This window comes from Homalodisca vitripennis, chromosome 7 (assembly GCF_021130785.1).
Source record: "Homalodisca vitripennis isolate AUS2020 chromosome 7, UT_GWSS_2.1, whole genome shotgun sequence".
NCBI lineage: Eukaryota > Metazoa > Arthropoda > Insecta > Hemiptera > Cicadellidae > Homalodisca > Homalodisca vitripennis.
The window spans coordinates 129,023,887-129,044,395 of NC_060213.1; the positions used below are offsets into that span (position 1 = coordinate 129,023,887).

General features: G+C 36.2%; 2 protein-coding genes across 4 annotated transcripts in view; both read right to left on the minus strand.

Annotated features, from left to right (window-relative positions):
• The window catches only part of LOC124366314 (cationic amino acid transporter 2-like), a 36,448-nt gene extending 26,495 nt beyond the window's left edge, over window positions 1–9,953 (minus strand). Inside the window, exons 1-7 of one of the 3 annotated variants that reach the window (XR_006922798.1) lie at window positions 9,767–9,953; window positions 8,142–8,382; window positions 7,103–7,231; window positions 5,884–6,039; window positions 5,257–5,361; window positions 3,089–3,262; window positions 2,380–2,504 (exon numbers count right to left, since the gene is read on the minus strand). Coding sequence is in view for 2 of the 3 variants with exons in the window: in XM_046822760.1 (XP_046678716.1) it covers window positions 2,380–2,504; window positions 3,089–3,262; window positions 5,257–5,361; window positions 5,884–6,039; window positions 7,103–7,231; window positions 8,142–8,382; window positions 9,767–9,775 (939 nt within the window). In the remaining variant the exon portion in view is untranslated. The other 2 variants (XM_046822760.1, XM_046822761.1) reach the window with 2 other exon arrangements.
• Window positions 9,954–11,475: 1,522 nt separating this feature from the next.
• Window positions 11,476–20,509, minus strand: part of LOC124366885 (cationic amino acid transporter 2-like) — a 68,846-nt gene continuing 59,812 nt past the window's right edge. The window contains exons 23-27 of the mRNA XM_046823485.1: window positions 18,067–18,169; window positions 15,820–15,962; window positions 14,497–14,666; window positions 12,872–12,980; window positions 11,476–11,658 (exon numbers count right to left, since the gene is read on the minus strand). Of these exons, the coding sequence (XP_046679441.1) occupies window positions 11,537–11,658; window positions 12,872–12,980; window positions 14,497–14,666; window positions 15,820–15,962; window positions 18,067–18,169 (647 nt within the window). The 3' untranslated portion in view covers window positions 11,476–11,536. The remainder of the gene's footprint in view (window positions 11,659–12,871; window positions 12,981–14,496; window positions 14,667–15,819; window positions 15,963–18,066; window positions 18,170–20,509) is intronic.

The following is a 20,509-nucleotide window of genomic DNA, read 5'->3' on the forward strand; positions in this document are numbered from 1 at the left end:
TTTCTATTAAAACCTTTCACACATACAGATTTTTTTAATCTATTTATATAAAAATGAATGTTTGTATGTTTGTCCTTTATGGAATCGTGAACTATTGGACCGATCATGATGAAAATTTGTACGTATATGTATTTTTCCACGGAGAAGGTTTATAAGCTATGCCCATCCCTTTCCCGATTCAGGATTCCGCCCCACTGGTTACAGAAATACCCATAAGAAATGCATTGCAGCAAACATATGTTAACGTCTTTTCAAATTTTTAATCAGCTGTTCTTTGTAAACATATATTACACTTATAGTTTTTAAAGCATAGAGTAAGCTTAAGAGAAACGACAAATTTTGTTTAAACTGTTTTTGCAATCACTGTTAAACATAGACTTTACTATCCAGATAATACAATTCAAATTTGACGTAAAAATTCACCTTTAACTGCAATATTTATTTAATATAAACCATGCTCATGCTTGATCAGAAGAGTAATGCAGATATCATAATTACTATCTTACGTTGGCTACAAATATAAAGAATGTTATAAAATCAACCTTAGTTGTTTTTTTTGACAGAAGTATGGTTCTCAAAACTCCGTGTGTACATATTCTCTCGATCGAGACAACAAAGCAAGCTCAATCGTGGCATCGGAGATATAACTAATTTAATCTAAAATTTATTATAGTAAAAAAAAAAATTTACTAAGTAATATAAGGACTTCGGTTCTTAAGATTTGCGTGCGAAGCCGTGGGTAACAGCTAGATAGAGGCAGGAATATGGTACATACCTTCATAATACGCCCAAGAGGCTCACGATGGAACGACTATCAATTATCTCAGCAATGTTTAGAATGTGATAGAAAAAGAATAAGTGAATATAGTGTACTGTTTTCAACGGGAAATTGCGTGCGAAGCCGCGGGCAACTTTTGCAAAAAATTATTGAAATGCGCAGCAAAGCGCGCCGGGCCCGCTAGTACAATATAAAGCATACAGATGGCACAATTGTAAGAAGCCCTTAATAAATATAGAATGAGTCAATGAATTGCCTTGGTATAAATGTAGAAACTAGAATGTAATAAAGTGGTTTATACAGAGATACTTCAGAAGTGTATTAGTACAATGACCAAAGACCTTTAGGTGACAGAATGAAGAAACAGAGATGCTGCAAAGCTGTTAGATAAGATTTCTTATGAGTAGCATTGGATTGGCTAGAAGGAAAATGTACTGAAAGACAAGAGCCAATTGCAATTTATGAGAACATACTTTTCATAAAATCAAAAGAGGAATTTTCTAGAAAAACAGAAAAAATGTGTCACGCTAATTCTGGTATAAATAGAAATGGGAGGGTAGCGAAAGAGTTAAAACTTAAGTAATCCTTCCGACTGTCAGAAGAAGTAGGTAGAAAATGCGACAACTGAAATATTATCAATTAATTTTCATGGAATTTACTGAACTTAGCCAAAACATTTTTAAGATAAATTTTTATACCAAGTTTCAACTTGTTTGGGCTTTTTTGGGACAAGTAGAGAGAGAGAGGGAGAGAGAAAGAGAGGGGGGGGGGTAATTTGCCAAGCAATCTAAGTGTACTAATAATTGCTAAGGACCATGGTAATGACTCACATGGAACTAATATGTGTACTAACAATTTCTAAGGAAGATGGTAAAGAATGTAAGCTTTGACTGTGAGTCAGTCATATTCTTACTCTGAGTTCCTCCGACACCTAACTAAAAATGATCAGGGTCCATTTATATGTAGTGTTACAAGCTTTGTTTTCAAGGCAGTTTTAGAATTTTAAGTTTTTGAGAGTACTACTGGTTCTTTTAATATCTACTTGTCGTATGGTATAATGCCAGCTTAAAAAAATAACGATATATTTATGCATAAGAATAAAAAAGTGCAGTAAGCTGTCGTATCGTATGGTAAGAAAAATATACATCTTACGTCACAAATTCAGGTCTAACCACTTAATCCTACGAATAGCATTCCTGACAAACCAAATTTAGTTCTGGTTTACTTTTGGAAAGGAATCGCAAAGGACGATTGCTCTCATTGTGGATCGTCTGACTGATGGCTTAAACATCTGCCAACACCAGAGAGATCCTGTAATAAAAGGAAATTCCTCGCTCATTCTACCAGATCCTGTTGTTGGATCAGCTCTCAACTTGTGTTTTACTTGTAATGCCAATTAAGATTTAGCATTGTTACCTAGCTAGATCGAATAAGAAAAACCTATTCGAATGTAGCTGGTACTATGATAATTACATAGTACCGATTACGGTGGTCTTCGAGAGCTCAACATACTTACCTGCAATGGTAAAACTGAGAAATCGGGAATGGAATTATTAATTTTGAGATGTTCAGGTAAATGTAATGTTTAATGTATTACACACCTGTAGGTAATAAGGTAACATCAGCGTGAGGATGCAAGCTCCACCGATGTAAGCAATGGTAATGACAATCAGAGACATCAGGATTGCCAGAGGAATGTTTCGTCTTGGGTTCTTGGCTTCTTCACCTGAAAAACACGTCCAACACAATATTTTAGAGTCCTGTTAAATATGGCAGAGCTTCTGACTATGTCCTATAAATGATTTCCTCTTTAGAGATAGTGACAGCTGCGAGATCTAAACTCTAAGCGATTCATTCTTTCATTAAGAGATACTGAAATCAGAGTTAATAATCAATCAGCAAGTTCCACCAAGGGAGTATTTTTATGTCAATTTCTGTTCAGATACACTCTGGAGGAATCTTTCTGTAGACTGCGAATAGAATGATTCTTCAGGTAGTATTAGACAGATCGTTGAAATATCAGACGTTAAATACGTTACAGCCTACTAACAAGCTTTAAGTATTCCTTAACTGATGTTCTACTATGAAAATTAAAAATGATTCTAATGGCCTTTTCTGCATGTTTTAGAATAGAATTTACTAGATGTCACTAGATTTCAATAGTCAATATTTAAAGGACTTAAAATTGCATATTTCCCCATAAATTGTATGTTCTCTGGCCTCACACACTTGCTATATCAAATTCCTCTGTCAGATATGCATTAAGTGTAAAATCAACTGATAATGACATGTTAATCAGACGTTTCTTACCTGTAGTCGCAATCCCATCAAACCCCACGTAGCCGTAGAAACAGGTGGCCGCTCCTGCCATGACGCCCGAGACTCCGAATGGCATAAAACCTCCTTCCCCTCCACGAACAGGTTTACCAAAATCATCCTTTTCCGGTATTTCGTCCTTTTCAAGGGACCAGTTGTTCTTATCAACTGAACAAAATATAAAATAATCATGAAATGATGTAGTATACTATTGATAAGTCACAGTATACAATACGAAACGTCACAATATTTCTCAGAATGGAGTCAGTAATGTAATCGTGGGGTTTCACAGCACCTAAAGACGTATTCGTGTCACAGCACCTAAAATTCAACCGTCCAATAAGGTCGATTCCCATAGCACCTAATGTCGTAGTACTTAATCTCACAGCACCTAAAAAAATGCCTGAGAGTCGCACGGCGCCTAGAATCGTGCCGGAGTTTTATAGCACCTAATCTCACACTACCTAAAGATAAATGGTGGGTTTTGCTGGAGAGCTCTTTGAATTGGTTATTGACAGGTGCTGTGCGGGTTGCATCAACGCGCTCGCTGGAAGAATGAAGGTGGTGAACGTAGCAGATTACTACAATTGCAAAAATGTAAAATGTACAAAACTTTTTCCAATGAGGTTCTAATCAATAAGCTTTGCCAGTGAAGTGAAATCGGTTGTCTTCGCCGTTTCATAGAGTTACGTTCTGGTGTGCTGTGTTCTCTCAGACTAGTGTGGCTCCCCTCCTGTGTCACGATTAGATTGAACTCTGCATTTGGCCCCAGCCATATTGTAATAGCTATATAAGGTTAAGGCAATACATCCGAACAATGAGGTATCATGATTATTGCAATGAAGCAACTTTTAAACAGAAATAAAACTCTTGTCTACCAAGAAGTTTAAAAGAAAAAGCCTAGTTTTCTTCCACTCGATCACGATCTTCAGTTACTACAGAGCCATCAATCTCTAGGATCTTCTTGAGTTGGAGTTGTTCCACACAAAGCTTGATACACTACTCAAGGAGAAAAACATCAGTATGTGTTGAAAAGGTTCAGAAGCAATATTCTTAAACGCAATCGAATCCTTAGTTGGTACAGAACCATCCAACTTCATGGTTCATCCTGAGTTGGTTTGGTATCAAACGGAGTCTGTTCCACCACTCAAGGAGAAACACAACGTTCTGCAAGTGCTCAAAAGGTTCTGCAAGCAAGATTCTTCAACTCAACGAAAACCCTCCGTTTCTACAGAGCCATCCAACTTCATGGTTCATCCTGAGTTGGCTTTACATCACACGGAACCTTTTACACCACTGAAGGAGAAATACAACGTTCTGCAAGTGTTGAAACGATTCTGCAAGCAGTATGTACATATTTTCTTCCCCACAGTCGAGGAGTTGTAGCTGTCGGTGACAGCTAATCTTAGCGACTTCATCTAAACAGCTTATTCTTCTTCCATCAGATTAATTCTGCTGTTGTGAGACACTTGAAAGCAGTAGTTTTGTTCATGCTTATTCCATTGTAGTGTGCCAATAATTAAAATATACTTCTACAATTAGAAATTATTTTAAAAATTATGTGTTGTTCTCAATAAATTCTATAATATTACACAGTTTGTAACATATTTTTCATCTACAAGGCAATGTACAATTAAATAAATACATTTGCTAAACCTTTAAAATGTATAATGTAAAATGTATAAGTGTAACAACTTATGTGCAGGGAAACACGTGTACGCCTACAAACTTCAAAAACGTTGTTTTGTAATATTTAGTCTTTGCGGTTATTACCGTTCTTCCACTCAGCCCTACAATTTACAAGCTGACACTGAAAAATGTTTCAAGTTAAAATGTTAAAATAAAAATTACAAAACTGTATGCAAGTACTTGATGGTGAGAGGAACGTTCTTGTGTATTTTAATCCGTACAACTATTCACATATCGTTGTTTAAACTCTGCTCCCTGACAAGTGAGAACTGTCGGTCTACTTCCCCCTCCACGCTACTACAGAGTGTAGTGCCCCGGTCTCACAGGCACTGACGCTTATCTCGAGTTCCCAAAATAGCTGAACAACATAATAGCGATACTTGCATAGCATTAGCCATCACAAAGACCATTACATTTTCAATATTGGTAATTCAATGAAACGGTTGAAGACAAGTCTAAAAATCTGTACTCACTGTAGAAAGAGCCCGCAACAATGACGGTAGTCAGTGTAAGCAAGTTGACCGTCGTGAAGATGTTATTCAGCAAAGTCGATTCTTTTACTCCCCAAGCAATGAGACCTTCCAACAAAAGACGTAAAAGTCGAGTATTTAGCTTGTAATATAACACTATGGGTAAATGTCTCTTCGTAGTTATGTGTTCATAAACCTCTCTGTTTATTTAAATTGATAAGTACCTGGTGTAAGATTTTTTAATACATACAACTGTTTGGTTTTTTTCACTAAAAGAACCTCTTAAAAAATAAAATGTCACAAACTATTTATTTTTAACTTTAATGCAAATTTTAAAAATAAATGTTTGTAAATGAAAGGACAATGTTGATGAAAGTACTAAATATTTTATGTTTAAATTAAAATTAAGAATCCAATTTATTAAATTTTTGATTTCAGAATTAAAGATGATTTATTTTTTATATTATAAATTTTTAATGGATAAATCGATACCTCTTTTAGTCTTATTTTGCCCATCCTCATAGTCACTTGCCTGTGCGAGGATCTTACTAAACAGAATAATATTAAATATTCTTCTTCCTTTTAGAAGACATTTCCACTTACAGATTATTTCCTTATATCTCTTCTCACCTGCCACGGTCACGATGAGGAAGAAGGTCAAGAAGTCTGGATAAGGACTGAGGAATGACACGTGGAGTGGCAGATGTTCCAGGAGATATTTACTCATCGCCTTGCCAAGCAAAGAGTCTATGTAGTTACTGAGGCCTCGAGCTAGGCTGGCGGCACCTGAGACAGTATTTGATATCTCACATTTCTAATTATCAAAGATGATGAAGTAAGTATTTTTATAACTCGAGTCCTTCCGGGAAAAGAAGGTATTCAACAGGTTGCCAATGGCGGTGTAGCGGGTACAACGGTTATCGCAAGATAACCGGATCAAGCAACGTCAAGCGTGGCTGCTGCTTGGATGGTTGACCGCTGAGCGATCCTGTCCTTGCAAGCAGCGTGCCAGTCCGGCCGTTGGTGGTGGTTTGGAAGTCACCTTGAAGCCGTTGGTCACCAGGTTAATTGTTAGAGAGGGCATTTAGCCCTAACATAACCTGGTAAAATAAGGCATCTTTACTTTACTTTTATGTTATTCACATTTGCAAGTTACGGCCTATAACCGACAGTATCAATTTCTAGTAATCTAGCATGCACACCACGTCGAAACGTTTCTTACACAATTAACTTCTTGAGATATTCCCCCCCCCCCCAAAAAAAAACAATCGTAGGGTTTTCTATTATCTATTATCCAAGGGTAATAAGATAAACTTTAGAAATAATCAAGAAATAAAATAACTTCAACAAAGAAGATAGCATGAAATCGTCTAAAAGCTAGCAACCCGTGATGAAGACGTCATACTGATCATAAATCATCGGTGGATGGTTAAATGGCTGTATAGGCGACTGCTTAATATTTTTGGTAGTTTCATGTGTTGATTGAAGATTGAAGAGCGAGGCATGTAATATCAAGAAATTAACTGTGTAAGCAATGTTTCGACGCGGCGTGAACTTGAAGACTGATGTACTTTTGAAACGAGCCTAAGAATAAAGTCTTTTTTATCCTATTTCATCGTCCAGGAGATTTTGGAATGATTGATAAATTCGACCATTTATTTGTTTATCCTGCCATGGTTTGGACGAGAATACAGAGATATGTTAACTTCTTTATGGTATGGAAGATATCAGCTTTACTAACGTGAATGTTCCAAAATCGTAAGTCCCTTCAAACTGGACTAACCTACCAATTGGAGAAATTTTACCAACAGATATGGTATGCACAAATTGAAATAACTGAGCTATTTACCAATGACGTATTCTAGAACAAGATCCCAGCCGATGATGAAGGCTGCCAACTCCCCGACAGTGACGTAGCTGTAGACATAGGCTGAGCCAGCCTGGGGCACTCTGGCTGCGAACTCCGCATAGCACATGGCTGTAAGAACTCACATTCGTTACATCTGTTATTTACTGCAACTACAACTGAGAACAGATCACGTGAAAAAGTGTTACTCGACTTGGGCAGTTTCCTTAAAGTAAGGAAGTTGTAAAAAAACTAGATATGTTTATGAAGATAACCTCCTCTCCGTACAAAGTCTTCCAATATGCGAGCTTTGCACATTGGATAAACGTTTTTTTTCGACTCGTGACGTATTTTCGAAGATGTTGTTTAACTTATCTTTTTTAAATTTCAACATCTTTTAATTAAGGAAACGAAGCCATTCGGTAAATTCATTAGTATAAATATCCTGCACTCAGAGTTATGATTAAAGGAGTGGAAATTACATTCCAGAAACATTTTGAGAGACAATAAATAGAAAAAAAACACCTCACAATTTTATCGAATATTTTGTGTGAGCAATTTTTACTTTAATTATTCTTTCACCTTGCCATTCGGCCATCTCGTTTAAATTTTAAAGTTTCTCCATGCACTAGAGTTTAAAATCCACCAAAAACGTTCTATGGCCCGTTTGGATGAATATTAATATCTATAAAACGGGAAATCTCCCACAACTGTACGTATAAAAAGTCCGTAACACTACATGAGGTTTAACACCGTTATAAAAAGGAAAAACTAGTAATTTTACTACAGCCGTTTCTTTGAGAAAGCAATATAATTTATGTTAAAAGAACAGGATAAATCAATGAAATTTAGTAATTTTGAGTCTTTTAGAGCTTCATTATTATCGGTATACTCTACTTTTTTAACATATTCATGTTACCAGCGAAGGCAGAGGCTGTAGCTGCCACCATAAATGAAAGGACTACTGCAGGCCCACCCTCAGTCTTGGCCACAGCCCCAGCCAACACGTAAGCTCCAAGCTAACTAAATGTACTCATGTTACCAGCGAAGGCAGAGGCTGTAGCTGCCACCATAAATGAAAGGACTACTGCAGGCCCAGCCTCAGTCTTGGCCACAGCCCCAGCCAACACGTAAGCTCCAAGTCCCAGAGTGCTGCCAATTCCCAAAAACGTGAGGTCCATCAGGCCGAGGACTCTCTTAAGTCTTATTTTCGTGTCATAAGTCTCCTCTTCCTCTATGGACTTGCGTCGAGACAGGACGTGCGCCAACTTTACCGACCGATCCTGCAACATAACAAATGAGACATCAATTCAAGGTGTCTCTTAAGTAGTAATTTCGATCTTCAAGACTTACGATATCTCTATAATAGAAATACATGAGATATAGCTGCTTGCAGACTCTCATGTTTAGTAAAGCTCACTGTGTGTCGTAAGTATCTTCTTTATGTTTTAATTCTCTTCCGTTAGAAAACGGTATTCCGAGTCTGTCCTAACCGCAATCGTTATCAGTTAGTCAAAACGAGTAGACGCATCGCTGTCGTTTTGTAAAACCTGCAGACGTCGTCTTAACCTGTTCGGTTGTAGTTTTTATTTTATTTGTCCTAATAAATAATGCCAGCTTGTAATATATCCGGTTACCCGTTTCTCGAAACTGTTTTTTATTTTTATTTTCCTTTAGAAATTAAATGACCCTGAAATTTAAAAACTATTGTACAGAATTTCGAGTTAATGAATTATTTTCAACTATATAATGGACACTTATAACACCCTGATGCAAGGATTAACAGTACTGTAGACTAGACCATACTAGGACATGGAGAAGGAACTGAAAGAAGAAAATGGATGACTCCAACGTGGAGGGTACGGAACAGTTCTGCGTTAAATTAACATGGAAATAAATGCCATATCAGAAACACAGAACGTGAATGTCAACAACGCTCTGGTGGAAACAGCCAAGGATGTGAACCTCGATTTAAAGACGGATATTGTTAACCATGAACTTGAATAAGGTAGCAGCGCACCGTGTACCAAGTAATAATGGAAAACGAACATCTTCCACATCATCAGGTTTGAATTCTATCGATCAGGAGATAGAAGATAAACTATTCCAAAAATAGTGGTAGCCCTGATAATTCCAAAGAATCAAAATGTAACAGGATTTCGGACATTTGCCATCGTTATAGGTTATAAAAGGTATAATACATATATTAATACATACAAAAATAACGAACAGAAAGAAGTAAAGAAGGGAAAGGGTTCAAACATACCCAAAAGCTGCTTGGAGTCTAGTCCAGGCGTTGTCACTGCACAGTATGCAGGTTCGTTATTTTTTTATGTATTAATACCTCCCCCACCTGACTAGATTCCAATCCTCGAAACGTTGTGTTATACCTTTCATAACCTATAACAATGGCAAATGTCCGAAATCTTGTTATCCGTTCAAACCTTCCATCGTCAATAACAAACTTAAACAAAGTACCAAAATGTGTTACTCAATGAAACTCGTACTTTCTTGCAGTGTGTTGGACATTGTACAAAAGGTAGAAACATTTTTTGTTTGCTATGCTTGTGTATACTATACAAAATAACACCATATATATTCACTAATACTATAATAATTTATTAATTTTATTGTAACCAAGACTTTTAAATTAGCTGTGTAACTCACCCTGATCATTTTGTAACCGTTTTGACAGAACTATACAACACTGGCATTAAAATTGTTTAATGGCACGGGAATAAATTTAAAACAAAACACCAGTTATTAAAAAAATCTTGTAAACGATCCATGCTACCAATTTCAGAATTATTTGTTTACTTTGAATTGACGTTTGGAGGGCAAATCATAAAAATACAATAAACAAACATATGCCTTGAGCCATATGTGTAAATACAGTCACCACTTTCTTAATTCCTATACACATTTATTTACTTGAATTAAAGTCACGTCAGGTATCTTCTCTTGGTAAAGTCGTCTCATCCTGTCGACTCTAACATAGTATTTATATGGAGATAATTAGCATAAAACAATAAAACATACACTTACAACATTACTAACACAAAATGGACGATTATTAATTATTGAGAAATTGTATACACAAACCTATAACATCTACTCTAACAGTTTACTAAGAAAGCTGTAAACTGTTGTAATTATCCATGTTTAAGATTGAAACACACATCTATCTGAAATAATATAGTTGTAGTTTCATACGTACGCATATAATAAAATTATTAACATTGTTTATTAATATGCAACATTATTTCTACCATATTTCAAACGACTGCATACTCGAAAATAAATCAACCTGTATGACAGAGTGTCGAAGTCTATAACGACAGACTGTAAAGTCTCCGAACTCATTGTAAAGTCTTCGAACTCACTGTAAAGTCTCCGAACTCACTGTAAAGTATCCGAACTCAGTGTAAAGTATCAGAACTCACTGTAAAGTATCCGAACTCAGTGTAAAGTATCCGAACTCACTGTAGAGTATCCGAACTCAGTGTAAAGTATCAGAACTCACTGTAAAGTATCCGAACTCAGTGTAAAGTATCAGAACTCACTGTAAAGTCTCCGAACTCAGTGTAAAGTATCAGAACTCACTGTAAAGTATCCGAACTCAGTGTAAAGTATCCGAACTCACTGTAAAGTCTCCGAACTCAGTGTAAAGTATCAGAACTCACTGTAAAGTCTCCGAACTCAGTGTGAAGTATCCGAAATCAGTGTAAAGTTTCCGATCTAACTGTAAAGTCTCCGAACTCACTGTAAAATATCCGAACTCAGTGTAAAGTCTCTGAACTGACTGTAAAGTTTCCAAACTGGCTGTAAAGTCTCTGTAATTCCCCCCCCCCCCCGGATTATCACATCTTCGTGACTCTTAGGCCTTTGACCTTTTAAATTAACAGGATAAATGAACCTTTCCTTATACCTTAAACCTCTCCTAAATATTAACAGGATTCCTTTTGGGATCAAGAGGACGCTATGCGTCAAGTTTCAAGTCCTGATTATTAATAATTTAAATCATGATAATTGTAAGGACAGGGAAGTTCACTATTAATAGCCTTGGACTTTCTTCATGGAAACGTATTATTGTTGTCAGTGTTGTTTAATTGTCTTGACTTGTCGATTAAGCTTTGGCGTTCATAATCGTCCTCTACAATTTAAGACATAGCTTAGGGCTCTGGTATCTTGTTTAATACTTGAGATACATGGAACCTATACATTAATGTGGCAATCACACTACAAATATTGTCAATACGCCATACTTTTTCCATTTATGCTTGGGTACTCGTACCTTGTGTAAATAACCAAAAAGGCATACTCGTATATCATGTTAAGGATAACATTAAATACACACAAATGCAATAAGACGTTAGTATTAAAACATATGTGTATAGACTTTATTTTATTAGGAATTACTATACATTAGAATATTCTTCAAGAAGCAGCAGTCGGTTCCTCTGGAGGTTCTGCGGTCTCCTCTTTCTGCTCTTGGGCGAGCCTGGCCTTATGCCCCTCGACACTATTCGGTATTCCGTAGCAAATGTAGATCATCATCCCTGGTAACATAACCACAGTATTAATACTGACCAGCGGTAGCTGTTTTACCAGTATAAGTATTATTACTGTAAATATCAGAACACTTTACTGTCACATTACTTTATGACGAAAGCGACTATTTTACAGTGTGTGTAGTGCATCGAACCTAGGAACGAGATATATGAATTATTTTTACTTAATTTCCCACTAAATATACCATGGGACTTTCAAAAAATTTCTATCTATTTTCAAGAAAGGAGTCTCAATGCCGAAGAGTCGTCCAGTGCTCGGTTCTGAAAAGATGTAAATAAAAATATACGTATGGTTGTAAATAATTTTGAGTCGTTCTTTATTTCTATTGAGAGAAAATATCTCTTTTTATTCCTTACTTAACTTATTGTAATACTAAATCTATGTCCTTTTAATACAGGCTTAACGCAGTCATTTTTGAACTTTGATATCTTCACATAATTGTTTTCATTACTAAACTGTGTCCTTGTAATACGGACCTAACCTTTCCGTATTTGGTTTCTGGGTTGACTTTATTTAGCTATTGTATTACATTGTATTACGTGTGATACGGATGTAATATTCTTATACGGGGCGATTCCCGAAGATGCGCAGAAACTGTGGGAGATTATTCTAAATGTAAAAATAACGAAAAAAGTTTACATTAACAAGGGCTCGGAAATGTTTCCTTATCGCGTTACGGCTAGCGAAAGATTTCAGCTCACCATGTACAAACAGGCCTTCCTGAAATCCTGGCAAGATAGATTATGGGGTGAATTCAATTATTTCTTATGGTTTTCGACCTGATAAATTGAATGAAACAGCTCACAGAACTCTAAATTAAGTATATATTGAGAAAATTAGAGCCAAATGCAAAGAAATTGAGTAAAATATATATAATTTTATTCCGAATTCAGGCGATAATATAATAATAATAATTGAATATATTTGTTAAACATAGACTAATGGAACATTTCAACATGTTATGTCTTGTTTTATAGAGACTACTTACATCGTTGATAATCTGCGAAAAGTCTCCACCATACAAGTAAATAGTGTTCCTAAACTTTGATTAACATAGTTAAATAAATTAATAAGACAAGACAATGGCATACACACGCTTTGTACACTGTATAAACCGCGTATATCAGAGTTACGCAGAGTACACTGCAGTGTTACTACCAAATAAACTCAGCATAAGTTACGTGTTAACCAAACGGTTACCAATGATGAGCCAGACGATGAATCGCATCCAAGTGTGCACGTCCAGCTTGACCATCAGGTAGAAGTTGACAAAGATGCTGATGCACGGCACCAGCGGCAACAGTGGTACCTAGGGGAGCAACCTTGCATCAGTTTACACATCATAATGTAATCTATATATATATATATATAAAAATGAATGTTTGTGTGTTTGTCCTTTATGGAATCGTAAACTATTTAACCGACCATTATGAAAATTTGTATGTACATGTATTTTTCCACAGAGAAGGTTTATATACTATGCCGATTGATGTAATTCGCCACCAGGCAGTGCTGCAAAAATATACAAGTTTTCAAAGCACCTGCACACTAAAAACTGCAATTACGAGACAGTTATGTATACTAAATAACCAAACACTATATTGAAGTTATGATGTATATTTGTCTTGAAGATAAATTTCTGATTAAACTTAAAGTTTGAGTGTTAGACCACTTTATAATAAATTACATGTAAGTGTATGATGGCTATAAACATACACAGATTTTCTTGATCGTGGCAACAAGGCAAACTCGACATCGGCTCTGGAAATATAATTCACTTGAACCAGAAGTGCACATACATGGCCAAAGCGTGCGAAGCCGCGGGATACAGCTAGTATATATATATATATATATATATATAAAAATGAAAGTTTGTGTGTTTGTCCTTTATGGAATCGCACACTATTTAACCGATCATTATGAAAATTTGAATGTATATGTACTTTTCGACGGAGAAGGTTTATATGCTATACTCATTTATAAAACTCACCACGAGGTGGCGCTGCAAAATATAAAAGTTTTCAAAGCGCCTGCACATTATAAACTGCAATTACGAGACAGTTACGTATATTAATTTGCCAAAGACTATTTGAAGGCACTAAGTTAGAACACATGTCTGTCTTTATGATACATATATGGTTGAACTTAAAGCTTGACTGTTAGACCGCTTTATAATAAAATACATGTACGTGTATAATGGCTATATAATAAGCATACACAGATTTTCTTGATCGTGATAACAAGGCAAACTCTACATCGGTTTTAGAAATATAATGCACTTGAACCAGAAGTGCAAATACATGGCCAAGGCTTGCGTAAAGCGTGCGAAGCCGCGGGAAACAGCTAGTTATTTATATGCATGATTTGCATTGTGAATGTAACATATGGATTGGTTTGTCCATGACGTAAATCATGAATGCATTCCCAAGTAGTTGACAGATTCTGTTGTTTTGAGATAAAATAACCTAGCTATGAGGCATTGTCAGACCGGATACGGGTAGCAGTTGGGACAAGATAGCGATCCCGCTGCGTTTCCAAACTGTGCAAATCCGAAAAAAATTATGACGCACTGAGTGTAGTACTAAAATCTTCACGATTTGATAACGCCAACGTTAATAATCCAAATAAACCTAGTGCAGCAGTGGCGGTTGGATGGTAGCCTTATAACGGCTAGTCCTAATATTAAAAAAAACTTCGCAACAGACAGGCGGATTAGTATGGATTGTCTCTGATCCTGCCTACCCTGAGCCCACACTAAGCTAGACCCTGAATTAATTTTATAATTCCACCCCTATGATATTTGTCACGACTAAAACCATACTTACCTTGAACGTGAGGTGTTTCTCGCGCGTCCTAGGCTGACACCACAGTATCCCCACGGTGATTACCATGATACACATCATCACTGCGAGTACGATAGCTGGTAACAACTCTCCCTTTACCAGTTCATCCTCCATGTTGACCTGAATGATACACACAGCCAACACCATCGATACTGGAACAGAATAAGTCATTTAACATGTTGCAATTAACAATCACTATAGTAATTGTCCGATTAAAAGTAATAACTATTCATGAGAACTGTGTTGAGGGCCATTTGGTGTCTCCTTGTGGTGCCTTTGGTGGGTCACACTGGTTGTCACGTGACACGGCGACTTACTGTGCCGTAAAAGCAATCTGAGTCTTGTGTTTTGCCGAACGCATTGTCATTTTGTTTTACCTGTCTCTATTTGTACCCTTGTTAATCATTGTTACTGATTGTTGTTGATTCTCGTGTATATTAACCGGAGTATTACCGGTGTTGTCCTTTGGAAATACAGCATTTTTCACTATGTACTTGGAATAGTACTTTTTGGTTACTTATTAATTAGTTGCATCTTGCTATCATTTACAACTTAATTAGAGTTATTTTCTTTTGATTAGGGAGTGCATTTTCACAATTATTGTTTTGATGTTAAGTATTTATAGATTACCATTATTGAGTTGTTGGGCATGTTATGTGTTTTTGTTGATAGCGGCTTATTAATACTTCAGCCATGTTTTTTTAAGCCATCTAAAACATATTGGTTATGTAAAAAATTGGTTTGTACCGTGGGAATTAACAAATAATATTTTTTTTAATATATTTTGTAATATACAGCTTTTTATTTGCCTATTAATTTTGGATGTAAGAAAGATATTATTTGAAAAGGGAGTGCCGATAGCCGAGTGGTCTAACGCGGTGGACTTTAGGTTTGAGTTAGAGATAGCGCAGATCCATATCTGTCTGTGACCAAAGCACTTTTATCAGTACCATCGATCTTCTACTGTATCGACACTCCCCCTTATTCTGTTTGATCCTCGCACAGGCCAGTGGCCCATGAGGACGGACAGGATAAGGCTTAAAAGGGGTTCGGCCTCTCCTTACAAAAAAATTAGGAATGACATGAATGTACTTGGACGTCACAATACACATGATCGCATACAAAATACTTCCAATTAATACTGATTAAATCTTGTTGCAGCACCACCAGATTTGTTAACCTCTAAACAGTAATGTAAAGTATTGTTTTAATTACACAGTTATGTTTAAACATTGGTACTGGTATAATGTGTTACAGTTTAAATTAACAGAACTGCATTCTGAAGAAAAAACAACATGCACCTACAGTAGACTGCAAGGGCGCTGAAGGCTCGTCTTTGAGAGGAAGAAGAAGGACCGCTCGCAATACTGGACTCTGTGGTGACCTGGGATCTGTTCTCGTCTGCGTCGTCTTCCGTCTGCTTCACGACCCGTGTCGGTACCTTGTACCTGCAAATAGTTCCCAAGTTAAACGGTTCACCGGAATTATAAACATTGCAATAGAGGATCTCAAACGGCTGACGTGATGTAGAAAGTCTTTGCTGATGACAAATACATAGCCAGCGAGGGGGTCCAGGGAGCCATACCCCCCCAAATTTTAAATGTTTTCAGTTTAGGAGGTATAAAATACCTTTAAAATCGGGCTCGGGAATCTTCCCTCGGCAAATTGTAAGCTTTAAGACCTCATAAATGTGTTATAGGATTAAAAGAAACTACTGGATATACTTTTAATATTCATCTACCACAATTTGGGGGGCCTTGAGCCCCCTGAACTCCCCTCTTATATACACACATTTATCGAGACTAGAAATGTTTGTTTGTATGTGTTCATACCGTATACGGAATATTTAACTCGCATATATGCAATCATAATGCCATTCAACTGTAAATTATTTGTAAAAATTAATAAACAAAATTCTAAAGGACGTAGCCAACAAGGGAGTCTAAGGGGTCCGGACTCCCCATTTTCATTTTTTAAATTACTTTTTTTAGTGAACGATTATTATTATTTAAATAATTCAGTATTACTGACATGTACTGCTGAAAAATAGTTCTCAAGAAAGAAACAGGTCGAGAACTTTTTAAAGAACAAAATGGAGACTTACTCTCTCTCCACTACGGGAAAATATCAGTTTTCTGGACCCCTCCAATTTTTCCTGGCTACGTATCAGATTTATTGCAGAATCAAAAACTTTATCCTTGAATGGAAAAGGAGAGAATTGGTCTGTGTATATAAGTATATATTTCTAGGATTATACAAAAACTAAATACGTGGTTACAAAGCTGAAACCACAAGAAATTCACGTTTTTTTCAAGAATGATTAGAGGTAAGTGAGGTACTTAAACACTCATACGTTTCAAATATGTTTCTGACGATGGAAGGATTATGAAGAAAACAGGACTTTTCCGGATATTTGCCATCCATCGTTCAATGATACAAAAAACCCTACCTTTCGAGATCTGCAATCTGATCTCTTCCTCAGGTGGATAACTAACCTAAAAAATAACTATAATATATGTTAAGATAAACAAATCATACTAGAGCGTTGTGACACACATAAGTCAGGAATCACGACAACCATGCTGAATATCAATTTCATGCACATAATAAAAAACAAACACTAGTTCTTAAGTCCGAACTAAACAAGACAGGCCCCAACACGTCTCTAAAACACTAATACGAGTAGAAAAGTTCATCTAGAATGATCCAATAATAAAAAAGACTCATTCCTGTTTCCTTTTATGTCGCCTTCTTGTTTCTGCCTTGACGATCGCCATTTAATTTTGGCTCTGGTCAGTTCTCTGTGGTTGGTCGGTCAGTGTAGATCAATTTTGGCCTGTATGCGTTCAGTTTTATTTATTAGATGTTTTGTATTAAGATGATGTTTTAGAAATAGAGTACATGGCTCTGATACACATTATGGTTTGTTGTAATTCATGACTTATAACAATGCTCTGGTGTCATTCGTTTATTGTAAACTATATTTTAGTTATGTGTTATGTTAGTTGTTCATCTGAGAAAAAGATCAGATTTCAGTAAAACGTAATGTTCAGATACGATGCTCAGATTTCAAAAAAGATAAAAACGAAATATACGTGTGTATTAATGGAAAAATGAAGAAAATTATATGTTTGGTAAACTGAAATGTGTCTTCTATACATTAAAATGGAACACCAGAACATTAAAATGATCAGTAAGATAATTATATACATAAATTGACCAATCACATGTTGATTATTATCAATACTGATAATTGTGCATTTATTTTGAAGCACAATAACAAAAATGTAAGCATATTAAATTGCCAAATAGCGGGGTCTATAATAAAAAACACACCTGGTATCAGGCAAGAGTTCGCAATTTGCCGGGGTTGCAGCGCAAAAAAGTTGGCCTCTTCTTTGTTATACCAAACCTGCTTTGTTTATATGATTCCTGAAAATGTCCACAGGATTTGAACTTATATCCTTCAGATTGATCACTTAATTTATCATGTCTTGCAGAATATAATAAAACAACTATAGAGTCTATAATTGGAGTTAGAATGAGCTTAACCTGAGTATGAGGACACAAATGGCGACCACCGTGTAAGCCATCAGAGTTCCGATGGACATCATGTCTATCAGCTGATCCAAATTGAACAGAGAACCAGTTATAGCTGCAACAATATCAGGAATATATCTAACATGTTACTATAAAAGTAACCTGAGTATGAGGACACAGATGGCGACCACCGTGTAAGCCATCAGAGTTTCAATAGACATCATTATCAGTTGATCCAGATTGAACAGAGAACCAGTTATAGCTGCAACAATATCAGGAATATATCTAACGTTTTACTATAAAAGTAACCTGAGTATGAGGACACAGATGGCGACCACCGTGTAAGCCATCAGCGTTCCGATGGACATCATGTCTATCAGCTGATCCAGATTGAACAGAGAACCAGTTATAGCTGCAACAATATCAGGAATATATCTAACGGTTTACTATAAAAGTAACCTGAGTATGAGGACACAGATGGCGACCACCGTGTAAGCCATCAGCGTTCCGATGGACATCATGTCTATCAGCTGATCCAGATTGAACAGAGAACCGGTTATAGCTGCAACAATATCAGGAATATATCTAACGTTTTACTATAAAAGTAACCTGAGTATGAGGACACAGATGGCGACCACCATGTAAGCCATCAGCGTTCCGATGGACATCATGTCTATCAGCTGATCCAGATTGAACAGAGAACCGGTTATAGCTGCAACAATATCAGGAATATATCTAACGTTTTACTATAAATTTAACCTGAGTATGAGTACATCTTTGTTATCTTTTAGGTGTGTTAATGATATCAACTCTTTTAGATCAAATCACACCGTTTCCAGAAATCCTTGAATACTACGCGTTATATAGCATATATCTGCAAATATTTACATGTACTACGTGCGTTCTAACTTTTCATTTGGAGTTCTCGTCTAATGATTACTCAAAGTTAGATTTTTTTCTGAAAACGAAACTTTTTCTTCAAAATTTATGTAACATGTAATAAAATATACTGTTATTAAACAGAATTTTCTCATGACCACAACCATCTAAAAATATTTTTTGTCAGACGCTTAAGTAATGGTCCCGAAAAACAGTAATAGTTCAAAGTAAGTTTCGTATAAAAAACAATACCTAAAATTTCCCGATTTGCATTATTTACACATTTTTATTATCATTAAAGCAAGGTTAATAACGCCGTAAAGGGGAATAACTTAGTTTGTGACTTTGAAAACCCTTTTTAGGACGTGCAACTTCTATCCAGAATACTAAGCAGCATCATACTATTTGTATGGTCGCAGACATTCGTATTTAGGTTACCTAGAATTTTGATGATACTTCTGCAGTGAGAGGTGGTCGCTTTATCGCCTTATTCTATTCCTTATCTTACTGTCCAGTTATATCTGATTCAGTCGCTTGTTATATTTTATTTCTTGCTTGTTCTTTATTGTTGTTTTGCTTCCCATAATGTTTTTGGCAATATTCAAAATTATGAAGTAAATTTTCCGGGTCTTTTCTAATATGTCCCCGCATTCACAAAGATCGTAATTAAAGCGGTTAATTCATTGTCAATTGAAAAGCGGGAAATCCTGAAACTCTGGTTGGTCACTTTTAACTGACGAATCACGAGTTTGGCCACCTCCTACCTATATAAGGTGCGTTTTCCACTCGTCTTATCTTATCAGTGATAAACGCGCGCCGCTTGATCTGGGCTTGGACTTTGCAAACTCGAGTTAATTTTTTTTCTGAAAGAGCAAGCAGCGCGAAGCGCTGGGAAGCGGGCAAGCATCGCGTGATCTAACCCATTCTGAAAATTTTGTTGTTCCTACAACAGGAGCACACACACACAGAATCGAATCGCTCTGGGCGTCGGCAAAACGGCGTAATAGGAACGAATGCGGTACAAGTCGCAGACTCATACTTGTGTGAGTTTCTGTGGAAACATCGCCACCAAAACACAGATTTGTTCGAACAAATCCTGGAGGACATTAAAGCGTTCTGGCCACCAGAATAGTATATTATTTTAAACATCTTTCATTACTAATTTGTGTTTTTTTCGTACAAATTAATAAACTCGTTTTTCCAATTGTTTTTGCAAATTATTGTCAAAAACCAAGCTTAACCTAACCTCAATTACCTTTAGAAATTACATTTGTAGCTCTAGTAACGTAATCTAACTTATAGAAATTAAAATAGAGAATGCGGGGACATACTAGAAAAGACCCCATTTTCCGTATTATCACCCATCTCCTATTATCTCAAATAAATATAGTACTGTGTGAAAGACATATTCGAGTTTAATATAAGCTGTATGCGACTTACATTTAGGTGATGTTGGTATTTGAAACCTTGGTAATCCGTAAATTAACAATCGAATGCCGTAAAAGAACGTCAATGGTTACTTGAAAAAAAAAAAAAAAAAAAAAAAAAAGAAAACATAAAGGACTTTGATGCTAGT